The sequence below is a fragment of the Ursus arctos genome, unplaced genomic scaffold (assembly GCF_023065955.2).
Source record: "Ursus arctos isolate Adak ecotype North America unplaced genomic scaffold, UrsArc2.0 scaffold_18, whole genome shotgun sequence".
Classification (NCBI taxonomy): domain Eukaryota; kingdom Metazoa; phylum Chordata; class Mammalia; order Carnivora; family Ursidae; genus Ursus; species Ursus arctos.
In genome coordinates this window covers 24,890,870-24,910,146 of record NW_026622852.1, presented here as the reverse complement: position 1 = coordinate 24,910,146, position 19,277 = coordinate 24,890,870, and the positions used below count along the sequence as shown (strand labels likewise).

At 41.6% G+C, this 19,277-nt stretch overlaps 1 protein-coding gene across 1 annotated transcript in view; it reads right to left on the bottom strand.

Annotated features, from left to right (window-relative positions):
- Nucleotides 1-19,277, bottom strand: part of DNAI1 (dynein axonemal intermediate chain 1) — a 58,400-nt gene that overhangs the window by 32,065 nt on the left and 7,058 nt on the right. Inside the window, exons 2-7 of the mRNA XM_057313528.1 lie at nucleotides 6,495-6,527; nucleotides 3,460-3,558; nucleotides 3,185-3,265; nucleotides 1,155-1,281; nucleotides 765-904; nucleotides 402-521 (exon numbers count right to left, since the gene is read on the bottom strand). Coding sequence (XP_057169511.1) covers nucleotides 402-521; nucleotides 765-904; nucleotides 1,155-1,281; nucleotides 3,185-3,265; nucleotides 3,460-3,558; nucleotides 6,495-6,527 — 600 coding nt within the window. The remainder of the gene's footprint in view (nucleotides 1-401; nucleotides 522-764; nucleotides 905-1,154; nucleotides 1,282-3,184; nucleotides 3,266-3,459; nucleotides 3,559-6,494; nucleotides 6,528-19,277) is intronic.

Sequence of the window (19,277 nt, the reverse complement as noted above, 5' to 3'; positions counted from 1 at the left end):
AGGGTCCTCCATACATAGGAGCAAGGGAACTTTTCTAGCCTTTTCCTGCTAGTCCATCACAGAGACCATCAGCTTCAGTCAAACTGGCTTAGTCCTGCCTCCCTGGCACATTCTGGCCTCCCCTCTCTCCCCCAGATCTTGACCTCTTCTCCAAGGCCCATACACGTTTCAGTCTCAGTGAAGGGCTCCAGACTCCTTGTTACCCACTCTGAACTCCTACCAGGATAGTTTATAAGGACCCGAACACAGGTTCCCAGCTCTCCTTGGAGAGATTAACTGTGGCGTGTGCCTGTCATCCTTCCAGGCTAAGGGCTGCTGGGGCTGGGATCAGGCCTGCTCCTTTCCTGCCATGCACAGTGCAGAGCTGGGAGGTAAAGGGGCTGGGGGGGGGGCTGCTCTACCCGGAGAGGGTTGTTTAAGGTCTGTGAGGCCCTCTCACTGAAGTTGAACTGGTTGGTGAGCTTTCGCTCCTTGGGCTGCTTAGGAGTCAGCAGTTCTTCTTCAGTCACTTTTGCAGCTGCCTAGAAGAAAAGACCCACAGGACCAGGGCTCAGCTGTGAGAAGAAGGTGGTGGGGAGTCAGGGGTAGGGAGAAGTCATGTCCTAGGAGAGGATGGAAGTGGGAGAGGGTAATGATGCCAGAGGCGTTGGTACCTGCAGCCTCTAACTTCTCCCCTTCAACTCCACCCCCCAACAAGTCACCCCTGAGGCTTCCACCGCAGCTGGAGCTGGAAGGGGAGGGGTGGGAGCGAGAGCATACTGCACCTCAGCTGCAAGCACATCTGTTTGACTCGCAGCTTCAGGTTCAGCTTCCGCTTCCTTAGGCTCTTCTTCTTCTTCAAGGATTTCGGTTTCTGAAATCACCACCTTGGCGGACTCCTGAGAACCTTGGTAAGATATTGCAGCTGAGCACAAAGTCCAGGCCTACTCCCCCATCCGCTGGCAGGGCAAGGCTCTCTTGGTTTCTGCCTTGGAGACCTCAGCCACCTCAAGGTTCTCATGCCTTAACTCCCAGACGTAGCCAGGGCAGCTGGCTGTGGGACTTTATGTAAGTAGAAGCTCTGCAAAGTTATGGCTTAGTGTGTGCTCCCTAGGGTGGCCACAGAAAGGGCACTGAGCTCTGGGCTGCAGCTTCGGGCTGGCCCCAAGGCCTACCTGCCACTAACTCATCACGGTAGTGCTGCCGCCGTCCTTCATCCGAGTCTTTGGGGATCAGGTTCCCGACCTGGCTGAAGTGAACTGCCAGTTGGTTCACAACGCCAATAAGCTTATATGTGCCTTCCTGAGAGGAGAGGGGATTGAGTCAGACCAGGGGCCCCAAAAGAGCTGGCGTGAGAATATATATATTTATTTTATATGTATATATGTGTGTGTATATATATAATGTATAATTTATATATTATATATAATGTATAAATAATATATATAATATGTACATATTATATATATAATTTATACATTATATATATATAATCTCCCCAAATCTTCAATTAACCTGAAGTTTTCATTACATTCCAGCTTAGGAAGAATGAAATAAATGAAATAAAGGTTTTTTTTTAAAGTTTTCATCAAAGACATATTTTTATTTTTTTAAATTTTTTTCCCTTTTTTTTAAAAATGATTTTTTATTATATTATGTTAGTCACCATACAGTACATCCCTGGTTTCCGATGTAAGGCTCGATGATTCATTAGTTGTGTATAACACCCAGTGCACCATGCAATATGTGCCCTCCTTACTACCCATCACCGGTCTATCCCATTCCCCCACCCCCCTCCCCTCTGAGGCCCTCAGTTTGTTTCTCATAGTCCATAGTCTCTCATGTTTCATTCCCCCTTCTGATTACCCCCCCTTTCTTTATCCCTTTCTTCCCCTACCAATCATCCTAGTTCTTATGTTCCATAGATGAGAGAAATCATATGATAGTTGTCTTTCTCTGCTTGACTTATTTCACTTAGCATTATCTCCTCCAGTGCCGTCCATCAAAGACATATTTTTAAATACCTTTTCTTTTCAACTTTGAACAGCTCTGGGTTTGTCTATCACTGGCTCTCACATCCATGCCAAGGGATCCTGGTGTACCTGTCTCACCAGAGATTTGAGACAGGTCACACATAGTCATCAGACATACCCGGTCTGACCTTCTCTGCACTGTATTTAGTGGATGCGAGGACTGGACAGATTCTCAGAGACACCAAACCCCCAATCCCTCTGTTCCATACAAGGGCCACAGAAATCTAGAAAAGGTTTGAGTTTGGCACTTGTCCAGTTGATACAGCAAATGAGAAGAAGGGCTCAGCTTAAGATCCAGGCAAACTTGTTCATTCCTTCTTCAACAAATAATTTTTAAGCAGACACAACACAACATGCCAAGTGTTTTCTAGGGTACAGGGATAGAAATCCTAACAAAAGCAGATGGGATCCCTGTGTTCATAGGGCCTATTAGTCTGGTTCCTCTAGATAGCCTCCTTACTGACAAGCATCTTAGTTGTACTGTTGACTCTGAGACCTTCTTTCAAAACATTTCTTCCCAACCCTTTACAAGCCACATAGAAAATTATTACATTTATATGACACACAGGGGTAAATTCTAAAGAGGAGAAGCTCTAGAGAGAAAACCAGCCCATGGGCTCTGGCTGTACCAAACCCACCTACCCCTGGAGGGCTGAAAGAATTACTATTTCTGCACATAGGTTGGAATGCTCTGCCTTAAAAAGTCACCACAAAGCCCTTCTCTCGGTAGGTCAGATGGATGGGAGGAGGAAACAGTGCGGTAGTTAAGAGCGGGATTTATGGCGGTGGGCAGAATGGATTCAAACCCTGATTCTGTCCCTTATTTTCTGCATGACCTAGGGCTTAACCACTCTAAGCCCTGATTTTTTTTCACCTGTAAAATGAGGATAACACTATCTAATTTTCAGGGTAGTTGTTAAGTGTTAAAAATAATGAAAATAATTTATTAGCACAGTGTCTGACATGTAATAAGTACTCATTAAGACTGCAAGGGAGATTAGTAAAGAAAATTTTAAAATCTCCAGAAAATTCCATGTAAAATTTCAAGGTTCCAGCCAAAGACCAAAGTTTAAAGGTGATCTCTCTAATAGCAGAGAGGCTTTTGCAATATAGCAAGTCACTGCCAAGACGAGGAGTACCTAGAGGCCCCTACCCCCGAGGGGATGGCTTACTTTGAAGCTGTACCTGACGATGTTCTGAGGTGCGTGCGGATTGTTGGCTGTCAGAATGCGTGTGAACTCCTCCTTCAGCTCCTAAGGGAGAGAGATACCAAGAGGGCCATCCATGGACAGCCCCCACCCCTTCTGATACCAGGGAGGACCCCTAAGGGTATCAGCAGACATCTCACAGCCGGGTTCTGTGCAGGCTGCTAATCAGTACTATGAAAGAACACATTCCTGAGGCTGGAGGAGGTGGAAGGGGCAGGGGCAGGATGCTGCTAACTCACCGCATCAGTCAGCTCCAGCTGGTCAGGGGGTCTAACTGTGGCTTTGGACTGGGCCCATTCATCTGCCCCTTCTCCCACGTCGGTCCCTGAATCTTCATCCTGGACAAAAACCTCCTGTGAGGATCAGCCAGCAGTGCGGCAGGAAGCCGCTTCGTTCACAGATCCTCCCAGAAGCTGAGCTCTGCCCCTAATACAGAGAATGCAAAATGCACAGTAGACCACTCTCGGAAGGGTCCAAAGGAACTGCTCAGGCCAGAATTCTCATTGCCTGGGAGATGTTGGCCACCTCGGCCCTTGTGGTCAGGGGCTAGCTGGAACATTGTGGTGGGCCTCTGGAGGCAGTAGTGAGACCAGAATTCGCCTCTCCCTCCTCTCTCCCATACAGCCTAGAACCTAATGGTCAGGACCAGCGGCCCAAGGCAGGGCTTTACATAAAACGAAAGGACATCGATCTGTTCTTAAAGCTACTTCAACTCTGATGCATGTTTTATCTTCCAATTTGCCACCTTATCTTTACTCTTACAACAATACTACCAACACTTGGTAACTTTAAGCCTCACAGTCCCATCAGATCCTTGCTGCAAAAAAATCAAGGACTAGAAGTTTTTCCTTTCCCTAATAGATAGCTAAACACCTTGCCAAAGTGGCCCATGACATATTTTAAAAAATTAACCCTTGTTAGCAAAGATATGCAAAAAAAAAATGCAATTTTTCACTATAAAACTCCTGAAAATTATGGGGCCCCTGCGTGGCTCAGCTGGTTGAGTGACCAAGTCTTGGTTTCAGCTCAGGTCATGATCTCAGGGTCACGAGAGGGAGCCCCACAACAGGCACAGTGGGGAGTCTGCTTGGGATTCTTTTTCCCTCTGTCCCTCCCCCTGCTCATGCTCACTCTTGCTTTCTTTCAAATAAATAAATAAATAAATAAATAAATAAATAAATAAAATCTTAAAAAAAAAAAAACTGTTGAAAACTTAAGCAACAATAAAAACCCAAAACAAAGAGACCCCTCAACCAAATGAAATTAATATCCAGTGTTGGTGAGGGTATGGGAAAATTGATACCCATAAATTAGCACAATCTTCCTTTCCTTCTTTCTTTCTTTCTTTTCTTTCTTTTCTTTCTTTCTTTCTTCCTTCCTTCCTTTCTTTCTTTCTTTCTTTCTTTCTTTCTTTTCTTTCTTTTCTTTCCTTCTTTCCTTCTTTCCTTCTTTCCTTCTTTCTTGTGTCCATAAATAGTTTTATTGGGACACAGCCACACTCATTCATTTATGTATCGTCTTTTGCTGCTTTCGCCCTACAAGCAGAGCTGAGTAGTTATACGTGAGACCATACGGCCTGCACAGCCTAAGATATTTGCGATCTGGCACTTTGTAGATAAAACGTGCCCACCCCTGAGGTACATGATTAACAGTTGGGCTGCTGGTGTTCAGTAGAATTAGATCAGTTTTCCTATCTTTATGTTAATAGTTTTTTCTTCTGTGTGGCAGACGACAGTTTCTGTATGTTTTGTAGCAGAATTTTACATTTAATCTCTTTGCTACTGTGAAAAATAGAAGATATTTTATTTATTCCTCAAAAACATGACTGTGGTTATGTGCAGGGCTAGTCTGGGTCATTTTTTTAAATTTCAAGTTTTTATTTAAATTCTAGTTAGTTAACATATATGGTAATATTGGTTTCAGGTGGAGAATTCAGTGATTCATCACTTACATACAACACCCAGTGCTCATCACAGCAAGTGCCCCCCGCACACCCATCACCCATTTAGCCCATCCCCTACCCAACTCCTTCCATCAACCCTGTTTGTTCTCTATTGTTAAGATTCTCTTATGGTTTGCTTTCCTTTTACTCTCTCACTCTCTCTCTCTTTCCCTCTTTCCCCCTTCCCTTATGTTCATCTGTTTTGTTTCTTAAATTCCACATATGAGTGAGATCATATGGTATTTGTCTTTCTCTGAGTGACGTATTTCGCTTAGCGTAATACCCTCTAGTTCTATCCACGTTGTTGCAAATGGCAAGATTTCATTCTTTTCAATGGCTGAGCAATATTCCATTGTATATATATATACCACATCTTCTTTATCCATTCATCAGTTGATGGACGTTTGAGCTCTTTCCATAATTTGGCTATTATAGACATTGCTGCTATAAACATCGGGGTGCATGTGCCCCTTCAAATCAAGCACAACCTTTCTAAAGAACAATTTGGAAATATTTCTCAAATGCCTAAAAAGTATTTGCACTTTTTTGACTGAAGTTTCTATGTGTAAGACTTTATATTAAAGAAATAACCATGGGGTGCCTGGGTGGCTCAGTTGGTTAAGCATCTGCCTTCAGCTCAGGTCATCATCCCAGGGGCCTGGGATAGAGCCCCACATGGGGCTCCCTGCTCAGCGGGAAGCCTGCTTCTCCCTCTGCCCCTCCCTGGGACCCCCCCTCCCCGCAATGGACACACATGCTTTCTCTCTCCCTCCAATAAATAAAATCTTAAAAAGAAAGAAAGAAAGAAAGAAAGAAAGAAAGAAAGAAAGAAAGAAAGGAAGGAAGGAAGAACCACAACTATGGACAGGTCCAGAGATTTAAATGCATGAATGTTTGCCAGAGAATTGATCATAATAGTGAAAAAGAGGAAACATCTAAATGTTCAATAATGGGGCATGGTTGAACAAATTATGGTATGGCCTTAAGGAACATATGGTAAAATATTGTACAGTAATTTTAAATGATGCTATAAAAGTATGTTTATTGGCAATGGAAAGTACTCTATATTATGTAAAAAGCAGATAATAAAATAACATACAGTTTGATTCCATTTAAAAATAAGTACATATAATTTTTATATATGCACAGAAATATCTGAGAGTATATAACATCATGTGTTAACTAAGAGGTTTCCAGCAATGGTGGGTTTAAGGGTGATTTTAGTGTTTTTTTTGCTCATTTGAATTTTCTAAAAAACATACAGCTAATATTTTCAATGGAAAACAATGCTGTTAGCTTCTTGCTGAGAGCCTGCTTGGGCTCAGCACTTACTCTCTTCCTGGCTCCTCTGCCCACACTGATGCTCTGAAAGAAAGAACAGAAACAAGAGGTAAGTCATAGGCAAGTCTCTGTGGGAATATCAGAAACAGTGTTACAGGGAGGCTTCTGCCCAGAGACCTCTAAGACAGTGGACATTGAGCTTTCCCAAGTCTCTCTCTCTCTTTTTTATTTTTTTTTAATAATTTTAAGGTTTTATCTATTTATTTGTCAGAGACAGAGAGCACAAGCAGGGGGAGCGGCAGGCAGAGGGAGAGGGAGAAGCAGGCTCACCACAGAGCAGCGAGCCCGATTTGGAGCTTGATCCCAGGACCCCGGGATCATGATCTGAGCCAAAGGCAAACGCTTAACCGGCAGAGCCACCCAGGCGCCCCTCAACAAACGTTTTTAAAAAGCATATTCTAGGGGCACCTGGGTGGCTCATTCAGTTAAGCATCTGACTTTCGGTTTCAGCTCGGGTCATGATCTCAGGGTTGTGAGATCAAGCCCCAAGTTGGGCTCGGCACTGGGTGTGGAGCCTGCTTAAGATTCTCTCTCACTCTCTCTGCCCCTCCCCACCCCTCTCTCTCTCTCTTCAAAAAAAAAAGAAAAGCATATTCTAAGTGCTCAGCTTTGTACTATGCATTAAGGGGATTTTGAGGTCAGACTATATTCATTAACACTTGTTTGGGATGAATGTAAACCCTTTCTGAGCAGGTACTCTGTTTTGTGTGCTGCTGTCTGAGAATATAGTAAGCGTTCAAAATACTTATTGAATAAATGAAGGAATGCCATTAAACCCATCAGTGATCATGATGCTGGGAAAAAATGTTTTTTTCTCTTTGGGCCTCAGTTGCCTTGTCAGTAAAATGCGTAGGGTGGGTGCGATAACCTTCCAGTACTAATATGCTAAAATTTCATGTCCCCAAGAGCAGCATGGTCTGTTCAGCTTGATAAACATTTGTTGAGCATCGATTTGTCTGTCAGTGACACGTCTAAGCAGTAGGACAAAAATGAAGAGAGATGAGGTCTCTGCTCCAGTTTGCTCAGGGCCCATGGAGGAGAGAGCAGTATCGACAGTGCTCACCATTGCTCTCTCATTCACTCATTCACTCACTCCCTCACTCACTCATTGTATGTTCCTTTGAAAGTCTGTTCTGTGCCAGCAGCAGAGATATGCATGCCCAGGGTGCTGGAGGGGTGCACAAAGACACTGACCCGACACAAGAAAGTCTCCCAGAGGTGGCTATTTCCTAGCTGGGTGTCAAAGAACAAGTGTGGGTTGTCCAAGTGGAGAAAATATTTTTCAGAAGATGAAAGCAGCATGCACAAACGCAAGAGAACAGTGACAGAGCACTAAAATGTTCCCTAAACAAAAACCGTGCAGTATATAAACAGAACGATAGGTGTTTCAGATGATCAAGCCGAAGGGAGATGTGAAGGAAGGGCTCTTGTAAGAAGCAAGTCTGACGTATTGAAGGAGGGACCAGAGCAGCGTGACGGCAGCACAGCACATGGGACAGAGGCCTCTGCTCCCTGCGCTCACAGGCCACCTGTGTGGTTTTGGGGAAGTCTCTTGGGCCTCAGTTTCCCAAACACAAAGTGAGAGAGTTAGGCTAGATGGGCTCCTACAGCTCTTACAGGATAGTCTATGGGAGAAGCTTTGATGGTGGAGGGGAGGAAAGGGATCCCAGGGAGAGGGAAGAGCATGTCTCAGCTTGGGCTGGGATTGTTGCCGGTAGAACAGGCAGCAGGATTCAGATTTCTGCCAGGTTGCCAGGGTTTCCAGTGATAGAACCCTTCTCTGAGGCTAAGCGGCGTGAGCCAGAAAGCTGCTTTTTTTTTTTTTCTGAAGCACCTCTGATCCCTAAGGTAACAAGATAGAAGTGCCCCAAATTCCAACAGCTTTCTGGCCCACAACAGAGCACTGGAGGGCCAATCCCAGTCCAAACTGCCAGCCTTAAATAGAAAACGGGATCCAGTTACTACTGCCCCCCGTAAATATGTCTGTAAAACATTTATCTGGCAATAAAAGAACTGACAAGGCAATTTGAGTGTAATTGTTTTTGGCAGTTGGAAATATTTCAATTAACACACTATAAAAGCCACACTATAATAAATGCAAAACAGGCCAATGAAATCAGCTGCAGCCCTGACTTCCCAACCATGGCGAAGGAGATTGAATGTCAGGCTGCCACTTTGGGCCCTTGGTCTTCCAAAAGGAGAAGCCTGAGACAGACAAGGCTGAATTCCTGGAAAGCTTTTGATGGTTCCTCCCAGAAGCCATCAAACCACAGAAGAACAAAGCCCAAACTCCCTCCCCTGGCCCTCAGAACTCTATCATCTGGCCCCACATCTCCATTCCAGCCTGTTCTTCAACCCTTCATGTGTTAGCACTTTGAGATGCAGCCTAGCAAGTCTACTCACATTTCCTAGGCATGGCCTGTGCTTTCTCACCTCTGCACCTTTGCTTTTTTTTTTTTTAATTAATTATTTATTTTAAAGTAATCTCTACATCCAACATGCAGCTCAAACTCATGACCCTGAGATCAAGAGTTGCATGCTCTTCCAACTGAGCCAGCCAGATGTCCCCTGCACCTTTGCTTTTTATAGTCCCTCCTGCCAGAAACACCATCTTCCCCCTCCCCCTTGCTGCTCCCACTATCTCTGCCAAACAAAACACTACTCAACTAACCTCTGCTAGTCCTTTATCTAACCCTGCCATATTATCACTTTTCTCCTACCTCCCTCCACTCTTCCATTCCTCACTTTGAGCAAGGCTCTGCCCCACCTTCCATCAACACCACAAGTACTGGCTGTTATGAGACGAAGGATGAAATGTATCTTCAGATAGACACTCTATTATCTCTGGGTTTTGGTCTGCAAAAGGGAATAGTGTAATGAAAAGAAACATAATACTGCAGTACATATTGGAGGCAGCTTGGAGATTCCAGCAAAGGAGGTCCACCATTCTTATGCTATTCACCAAAGAAGATCCTCTACGTTTGGATAGGTCATTTTTATTTGGCCAAGGGAGGATGTCTATTAGAGGAGTGATACAGGAAGAGGAAACCTCCCTAGACCACCATGGCAGTCAAATTAATCCTGATGATCAATGGGATAACAGATGTCCCGGTTTGAACTCCTCCATAGTAGAGGATTTTCTATTCTCATTATCACAGATTTTAGTGTGAGCATCCTGAGGGAAGAAACTGGTAAATACTCAGCTCCCTAGTGGTTACTTCTCATTTCTCTTTCAGGATGAGGGCTGGGCTCCCTTGCTCTCTCTTGAAACTTCACCACCTTCATTTCCATGTCACCTCTCCAGTAGCTCCTTCTCAATATCCTTGACCAGGAATATATGCTTGAACCCCTTAGTCGTCGTCTTCTTTTTTTTTAAGGATTTATTTATTAATTTTGAGAGAGAGAACGCCTGAGCAGGGGGAGGGGGAGATGGAGAGGGAGGGAGACCATTTCAAGTAAATTCCCTGCTGAGTACAGAGTCTGATTCAGGGCTCCATCTCACAACCCTGAGATCATGACCTGAGCTGAAACCAAGAGTCAGACGCTCTGCTCAATTGACTGAGCCACCCAGGCACCCCCTGATCCAGTCTTCTTATTCTATACACTCCCTTGGGTGTTCTTATCCCCACCTATAGCTTCATCTTGCACCTTACAATAGAGTTCAAATCAATTTCTTTTTTTTTAATATTTTCATTATTTATTTTATTTTTTTTAGTAATCTCTATGCCCAATGTGGGGCTCAAACTCCCGACCCAAGATCAAGCATTGCAGGCTCTACTGACTTAGCCAGCCTGGTGCCCCAAAGTTCAAATCTATTTCTGTAGCTTAGACTTCCTGGAACCCCCAGGGTTTGGTTACTCAATTTGGTTACTACAATTTGATACTCAAATTGGTATCAGAGTACTTAAACTCAATATATTTAAAAACCAACCTCAGTATGTTCTTTTTCCACCAATCATTATATTTTTTTCTACACCAAATTTCTTTTTTTTTTTTTAAAGATTTTATTTATTTATTCGACAGAGATAGAGACAGCCAGCGAGAGAGGGAACACAAGCAGGGGGAGTGGGAGAAGAAGAAGCAGGCTCATAGCGGAGGAGCCTGATGTGGGGCTCGATCCCATAACGCCGGGATCACGCCCTGAGCCGAAGGCAGACGCCTTAACCGCTGTGCCACCCAGGCGCCCCCTACACCAAATTTCTATTTCTTCCAATATTTCCTATCTCACTCAAGTGCATCCCCATCCACCCAGTCACCCAGGTTGGAAAGTGGAAACCATCAGAAATGCCTGCCTCCCCCTCCCTTCCATTAGCATCATGTTTCAAAGTCTAACAATTCTATCTCCTTAATGTCTTTCATAACTATCCTCTCCATTTACACCTCCCTTAATTCAGGCCCTTACTATCTCTTGCCTAACTACATTTGATTTCCCTGACTCCAGTTTCTCTCCAATCTAATAATTATATCATTATCATCATTCTCAGCTATTGAGCATTTACTCTGGGCTAGTCATTTACTAAGCAGTTTATATGAATTATCTTATTTAACCTTCAGAACTACCCTGTCAGGTAAGAGCTATCATTATTCTATTTTACAGATGAGGACATTGAGGCTTAGAGAGATCAAGCAATGGACCCAAAGGTGACCAGGATTTGAACCCAAACGAATCACTATAGGTGATCTTCCTGAAACATAAACCTGATCATATCACTTTCCTGATTTAAAGCCTCCAAGGGTTCCTCATTGGCCATGAGATAAATCTCAACTCTCTAACACAGCATCCACTTTGTCCCCTACTCTATTCCTCCCACAGCTATGGGAGGGTGCTTTGAAAATGAAAATTCTGGTCAAGGTAACAGATGATTATTATTAACACCTACTGGGCATTTACCTGAACTTAGATATGTTTTGGTACATGGCCCACTGAAGAGTGTAAGCAACCCATTTGTCCCTGAGCATATTTTAGGGGTAAGGAGATAAAAACATTCTTAAACTGTTCCCTATCATGAAGATACAATATTTTTTTAAACAAGTACATGATCAGATATATTCATGGAGCCCAAATGTGGGCTCTGAAGTCAGTCATACCTTGGTGTGGGTCCCCACTCTGCCACCTACTAGTTCTATGACTCTAGGTAAGTTATTTGTCTTCTCTGAACCTCAGTATCCTTATCTTTAAACTGGACATAATGACACCCTCTCAGTCATGGGATTGTTATGAGGATTAAATGAGTCAATGCACATAAAGTGCATAGTGCGGTACTTAGCCACAGTTCATGCTCAATTAATGATAGTTGGCAGCCTTTATTCCCATTTATAGCTCTTGCTCTGCCCTCAGCCACCCAGAATCTGTGTGGCCTTTGCTTACTAGGAGGCCACCACTCTAGGGACTAGAGCCTACAGCAGCTCACATTTCCACCAAGGACTTCAATGCTGAAACATGTTTGTTCCTGGAAAGAGGGGCTCTTCGAAGCATACAAACCCACAAATGCAGCATCCTCCTTCCTGGAGCCCAGGAGACTTCGTTTACCATTTCAGTTGTCTTGGTCCTTATTTTAAAACTCACTAACAGGTTTCCATTAAGCTAAATTGAAACTAAATACCTCACCAGCTTGCAGTTTCCATTTTTAAAAGGGTAAAAGCTCTTAGTCCCAAAGGAAAAGTAATTCACCAACAAATCTTTCTCTTGCTACACTGACTGCATTTCGAATCTCTGAGCCTAGTGCAGTGTCTAAAGCACACAGAAGGCACTAAATAAGTGTAGTTGAAAGAAATCTCAAAAATTTGAAACACTAGAGATGAAGGTAGTAGACATTATCATATGCTATTGTGGGAGTGCCAACTGATGCAAACTTTTTATAGGGTTATTTGGCAATACCTCACAAAATTTAAAATGCAGATACCCTCAACTCCACTTTTTTGAATTTTTCCTATAGCAGTATTCGTACACATGCATAAGATGTATAAAATTTCTCACTGCAGCATTATTTGTCATGTTTTTAAAAATGGAAAACACCTAGATATTCATTGGTAGGGGCCTAGTTAAATAAATTATGGTATAGCCATTCAATAAGATACTATCATATTTTTAAAAGAATGAGACAAACATTTATGTACTGTTATGGAAAGCTCACCAAGGTACGTTGTTAAATAAAAAAGCAAGCTACAGGAATAGATGACCCATCTGCTTACTTTAAGGCTATGTATGTATGTGTATTTGCATATACATACAGAATTTCTAGAAGAATATATAGAATCTGTTGATAGCAGTTTGGTTTAGGGAATGTGACTGGGGAATTGTAGGGGAAGGGACCAATAATGTTCACTGTATACTCATTCTCATGCATGAATGTGCATTACTTTTGTAATTTAACATGCTAAGAATTTTTATTTATATATTTATTTTTTAAAGATTGTACTTATTTATTTGATAGAGAGAGAGACAGCAAGAGAGGGAATACAAGCAGGGGGAGTGGGAGAGGGAGAAGCAGGCTTCCTGCTGAGTGGGGAGCTCTATACAGGGCTCAATCCCAGGACCCTGGGATCATGACCTGAGATGAAGGCAGACGCTTAATGACTGAGCCACCCAGGCGCCCCCTAACTAAGAATTTTTAAAATCAACAAAGTACAATTAAATATGTTTTTCTTTCCTATTAATGCAGTGTTAGTTAGCACAGTGCTCTGAATGCAGGAAAAAGGGATATGAGACCAGGCTGGTGCCTGCCTGGAAGCCCAGGAGGGCAGAAGCCAACTCCAGGGGACCCTTGCCAGATAAGGCTACAGTAGGCAAGGAGGGTAGGATTTAAAAGCAGAAGCTTTAGGGTAAGCCTTGGCTGGATTCCTAACTTGGCCATGAACTATATGTGAAATCTTGAGCGAAGTATTTGGTCTCTAATCCTCATTTTCTCATCTACAAGGTAGAGAAAAATATTAGTGCCCTTCTCAGAGTTGCTCTGAGGATAATACAAAACAATGCCTGAAGAGCACCTAATTGAGAGCCCAGCACTCGGTAAGCCAAGTAACGGTGGCAGTGTAGGCTTTGTGGTGTCATTATGTCATTATTCTATCATGATCTGCTGTGCATGGCAATTGAGTCCCACTCTGAGGGCATTTATTGTACAATTGAAAAATGTGTTGTCCAGGCCCCAAGAAGTCCTTATCAGAAAGGAGCCTATAAACCTAAGGGTTTTGTAGAGGGATGACAATAAAAACATCTTCTGTTTCTATAACATCTTTCAGTTTACTAAACATTTTTGAGTACATCATTTCATTTGACCCTTATACTAATCTTTTGTGGTTGGTTGTTGAATTTTGACCTTTTTTCCCCCTGAATCTATTGAGATGTCATTATATGAGATTTCTCCTTTGTCCTATTAATGTGAAGAAATACTTTTATTTTTTAATGTTGAGCTAACTTTGCATTGTTGGGTTAAACCCCACTTGATCTATTCTTTTTATGTTTGCTGAAACAGATTTGCTAATTTTGTTGCATTTATGTTCATAAGGGATATTGGCCTGTCATTTTCTTTTCTCGTAATAACTTTGATTTTGATATCAGAATTATGCTGGCATCATCAAATGAGTTGGTATTTATTCCTTTCTCTATTTTCTGTAAGACTTTGTGTAAGATTGGTGTTATTTATTCCTTTTTAAGAAAGAATTATTTATTTTAGAGAGAGGAGAGAGAGAGCATGGGAAGGGGCAGAGGGAGAAGGAGAGAATCTCAAGCACACTACCCAATGAGCGCAGAACCGGACATGGGGCTCAATTTCTTGACCCTGAGATCATGACCTGAGCTGAAATCAAGAGTTGGACACTTAACCAACTGAGCCATCCAGGCACCCCTGGTGTTATTTATTTCTTATGTATTTGAGACAATTCATCAGTGAAACCAGTTGGGCCTGGAGTTTCTTTGTGGGAAGGTTTTAAGTTATGAACTCAATTTTTTAAAAATAGGTACAGAGTTTTCATATTTTCCATTTCTTCTTGCGTCAATTAAGGTAAACTGCATTTTTCAAGAAATTTGTCTATTATGGGGCACCTGGGTGGCTCGGTCAGTTAAGCCTCAGACTCTTGATTTCAGGTCAGGTCATGATCTCAGGGTCGTGAGATCAAGCCTATGTCCAGCTCCAAGCTCAGTGAGAGTCTGCTTGAGATTCTCTCTCTTTCCCTCTGCCCCTCCTGCTCTCTCTCTCTCTCTTAAATAAATAAATAAATAAATAAATAAATAAATAAATCTTCAAAAAATTTGTCCATTCCATCTAAATTGTTGAATTTATTGCCATAAAATTGTGGTAATATTTCTTTATTATCCTTTCTAATGTCTGTAGGATCAGTAGTGATTTCTCATGTTCCATTCCTGATATTGCTGTTGTGATTTCTTTTTATCTTGATGAGCCCTGTTAGGTTTGGTCAATTGTATTAATCTTTTCAAAGAATGAATGTCTGGCTTGTTAATTTTCTCTATTGTTTTTCTCATTGTTTCTATGAAACATTGATTTTAAATCTTTCCTTTTTTTCTAAAATAGGCATTTAAAGCTATATGTTTCTATTATGCACAACTTTAGTTGCACCTGCAAATTTGTGATGTTATATTTTCATACCACTCAGTTAAAAATGTTTACTAATTTCCCTTGTTTGTTTCCTTTCTTTGTTTCTTTTTTATTGAAATAGAGTTGACACACAATGTTTCATTAGTTTGAGGTGTTCAACATAGTGATTTGACAAATTTATACATTATGCCAAGCTCACTACAAGTGTAGCTACCATCTGCCCTTGCTCCTTTTGACTACCTTTATTTAGAAGTGTGCTCCTTAATTTCTAAATATTTGGGGATTTTAAAGATGTTGCTATTTATTTTTAATTTAATTCCGTTTTGTTCAAACTATTCCTAGTATGCTGAGATTCTTTCTCTCATGGATGGATGTTAAATTTGAATTGAATTAAAATCTGTAAGATTTTAATCTTTGATATGTCTTGGGACTTACTTTATGTCCTAGCATATGGTCTATTTTTATGAACACTCTGCAGTTCTTGGGTGTAGTGTTCTATAAATGTTAATTAGGTCAAGTTGGTTAACAAATCTTCTATAACTTTTTTAAAAAAAGATTTTATTTATTTATTTGACAGAGAGAGAGACAGCCAGAGAGAGGGGACACAGCAGGGGGAGTGGGAGAGGAAGAAGCAGGCTCCCAGGGAAGGAGCCTGATGTGGGGCTCGATCCCAGGACTCTGGGATCACACCCTGAGCCGAAGGCAGACGCTTAACGACTGAGCCATCCAGGCATCCCAACAAATCTTCTATATCTTTCAATTACTGAGAGACAAGTATTAAAATCAACTACCTTTGTGTATTTTTCTATTTCTCCCTTTAGCTCTGTCAGTTTTTGATTCATATATCCTGAACTTCTGTTAATAGGTACATACATGTTTGTGACTTTATGTCTCCTCTTGAATTGATCCTTTATCAGTATGAAATGTCCCTACTTTTCTTTGAGAATATTCCTTGCCTTGAAGCCTACTTAGTTCTGATAACACAACATTCTTGGGCTTACCATTCTCAGGGTATATTTTTTTCTACTCTTTTATTTTCAACCTATCTATGTCTTTATGTTTAAACTGTATCTCTTATAGGTAGAATTTAGTTGGGTCTTGCTTTTTTCTCCCTAGCTTGAGAAACTCTACCTTTTAATTGAAAATAATGGTATGGTTGTCTTCATTATGTTGCTCTTCGTTCTCTATTTTTTTCCATCTGCTTTTTAAAAAAAATTTTTTTACTTAAATTCAATTTAGTTAACATATAGTGTTTTATTAGTTTCAGGGGTAGCATTCAGTGATTCATCAGTTGCATATTAACACCCAGTACTCATTACATCAAGTGCCCTCCTTAATGCCATCACCCAACTACCCCACCCCACCCTTCCCTCCAGCAATCTTCAGTTTGTTTCCTATAGTTAAAGAGTCTCTTAGGATTTGCCTCCCTCTGTCTGCTCATTTTGTTCTTCTGTTCATCTTCTTCCTTCGTTAACCGAGTTTTTTTAGTATTTCATTTTATTATCTCTGTTGGCTTTTTAGCTTCGCCTTTTTGTATTACTTTTTAGTGGTTACTCTAAGGTTTACAATAAGCATCCTGAACTTATAGTCCACTAAGAATAAATAACATACCACTTCATATTTCACAGTGTAATAACCTGATTAACATCTTAATTCCATTTACCACCACCACCTCATCTTTTGCCCTATTGTTGTCATATATTTTATTTCTATATACATTATAAGTCCCATCTTATAATGGTATTATTTTTCCTTTAAACAGTCATATGTCTTCTAAGAAAATGTATAGAAGGGAAAAAAGATAGTACTTTATCTTTAGCCACATATTTATCATTTCAAGTACTTTTTGGTCCTTCCCATAGATAGAGCTTCTATCAGGTATCATTTTTCCTTTAGCCTACAGAACTTCACTTAGTACTTCTTGAGGTCAAGGTCTGCTAATGACAAATTCTCTCAGCTTTAGTTTATCTGAAGATGTATTTATTTCACCTTTCTTATTTGAGGGATATTTTTGCGAGATGTAGAATTCTGTGTTGACAGTAATTTTCTTTCAGTGCTTTAAATATGTCATTACATTGTCTTCTGACCTTCATTGTTTACAATGAGAAGTCAGCCATAATCATATCATTACTACCCTGTATGCGATGTGTCATTTATTTCTGGCTACTTTCTAGATTTTATTTTTATCTTTGGCTTTCAGTATTTTGTCTATGAGGGACCTAAGGGTAGTTTTCTTTATATTTATCCTGCTTGGGACTCACTGAACTTCTGATTTTCCATCAAATTTAGAAAATTTTGGCCACTGTTTCTTCAAATATTTCCCCCCTCCTCTATTTCCTTCTGGGATTCCAATAACATACATGACATACATATATGACATGTTCCCAAGAGGTCATTAAGGCTCATATTTTTTAATCTTATTTCTCTCGGATCTTCAGATTAGATCATTTCAATGGACTCTTCTTCACATTCAGCTGTGAGGCCCGTCCAATTATTTTTCCATTCTGATATTTATTTTTCTATTGTTTCCATTTTTCTGCTTAGACTCCCCATCCACTAAGTCAATATTTTCTGTAAGTCCACAAATATATTTATAAAAGCTGCTTTGAAGTAATTGTCTGCTATTTCTTTCTTTTTTTTTTTTTAAAGATTTTATTTATTTATTTGACAGAGAGAGAGACAGCCAGGGAGAGAGGGAACACAAGCAGGGGGAGTGGGAAAGGAAGAAGCAGGCTCCCAGCGGAGCAGGGAGCCCGATGCGGGGCTTGATCCCAAGACCCTGGGATCACTCCCTGAGCCAAAGGCAGGCACTTAATGACTGAGCCATCCAGGCGCCCCTTGTCTGCTATTTCTAACATCTGGGTTATCTCACTGTATCAGCACACTCTCCTTTGGGATCTACCTCTCTGAGTCACGGTCAAGAAATTGTCCCCAGCCAGAGAGCAAAGATAAACATGTGACTCATGTTGGATGCTTTCCTTCCCTTGGGAATCACTGTCCTGAGGGCATGTGGCATATATTGTGTCCAGAATTTTATCTGTTTACAGTGGGAGGGCAAGTCCAGTATGGACTGTTCCATCATGGTCAGAATATAAATCCCCTACACCAAGGTCTTTAAAATTCATTGCAGGGGCACCTGGGTGGCTCAGTCAGTTAAACGTCTGCCTTTGGCTCAGGTCATGATCCCAGGGTCCTGGGGTCAAGTCCTACATTCAGCTCCCTGCTCAGCGGGGATCCTGCTTCTCCCTCTGCCTGCTGCTCTGGCTACTTGTGATCTCTCTCTCCCTGCCAAATAAATAAATAAAATCTTAAAAAAACAAAAAATAAAAATAAATAAAAGTAAAATCCATTGCAGAGGGGCGCCTGGGTGGCTCAGTCAGTTGAGTGTCTGCCTGCCTTCAGCTCAGGTCATGATCCCGGGGTCCTGGGACTGAGTCCCACATCGTGCTCCTTGCTCAGGAAGGAGCCTGCTTCTCCCTCTCCCTCTGCCTACTGCTCCCCCTGCTCATGCTCTCTCTCTCTCTCTTTGTCAAATAAATACATAAAGTCTTAAAAATAAAATAAAATTCATTGCAGAAACAGGCTGTTTAAAACACACACACACACACACACACACACACACACACACACACGAACAACAACGCTTAAGTAAAAGCTTCTCTAAAGGACAGAACCGTTTGTAATGTAAATGTCAGCCCTGAATGGAGGCACTGGGTTGGAAGAAATCTGAGGCCCTTCCTGCACAATGTATGAGAAAGAGATTTTTCAGAAACGATGTAGAAGTTACTTTGGAGTAAAGCAGGTTATACCTTACACTCCTTGCAAGAGAAACTGCCCTGCTCACAGTTTTGGCTGCTTAGAAAGCCACGGAATCTTGTCCTTCCCTGATACAGTCTAGCATGAACAGATAAGCTAGACTCCAAGAGTTTGAACTGGAACTCCTGAGAGAACTGGTGACTGGATGGAGATAGTATGGAGATGTTTGCGAGTTAGAGAGAGGCCAAAGCGGCACGATGAGCTGGAAACATACTAAAGTTACAAGGGAGCAGAAACCATCGAAAAGTCGGCTGATTGGGAAATGAAAATAGGGAATGAAACATAGTTGCTAAGAGAAGAGAGGCCATGAGAGACAGAGAAAGTAATGAGTACTTACATGTGTTTCAGAGCCAATAGTTTTCCAATTCTGATTCCAGGCTACTTGTGTATTTATAATACCCATCCA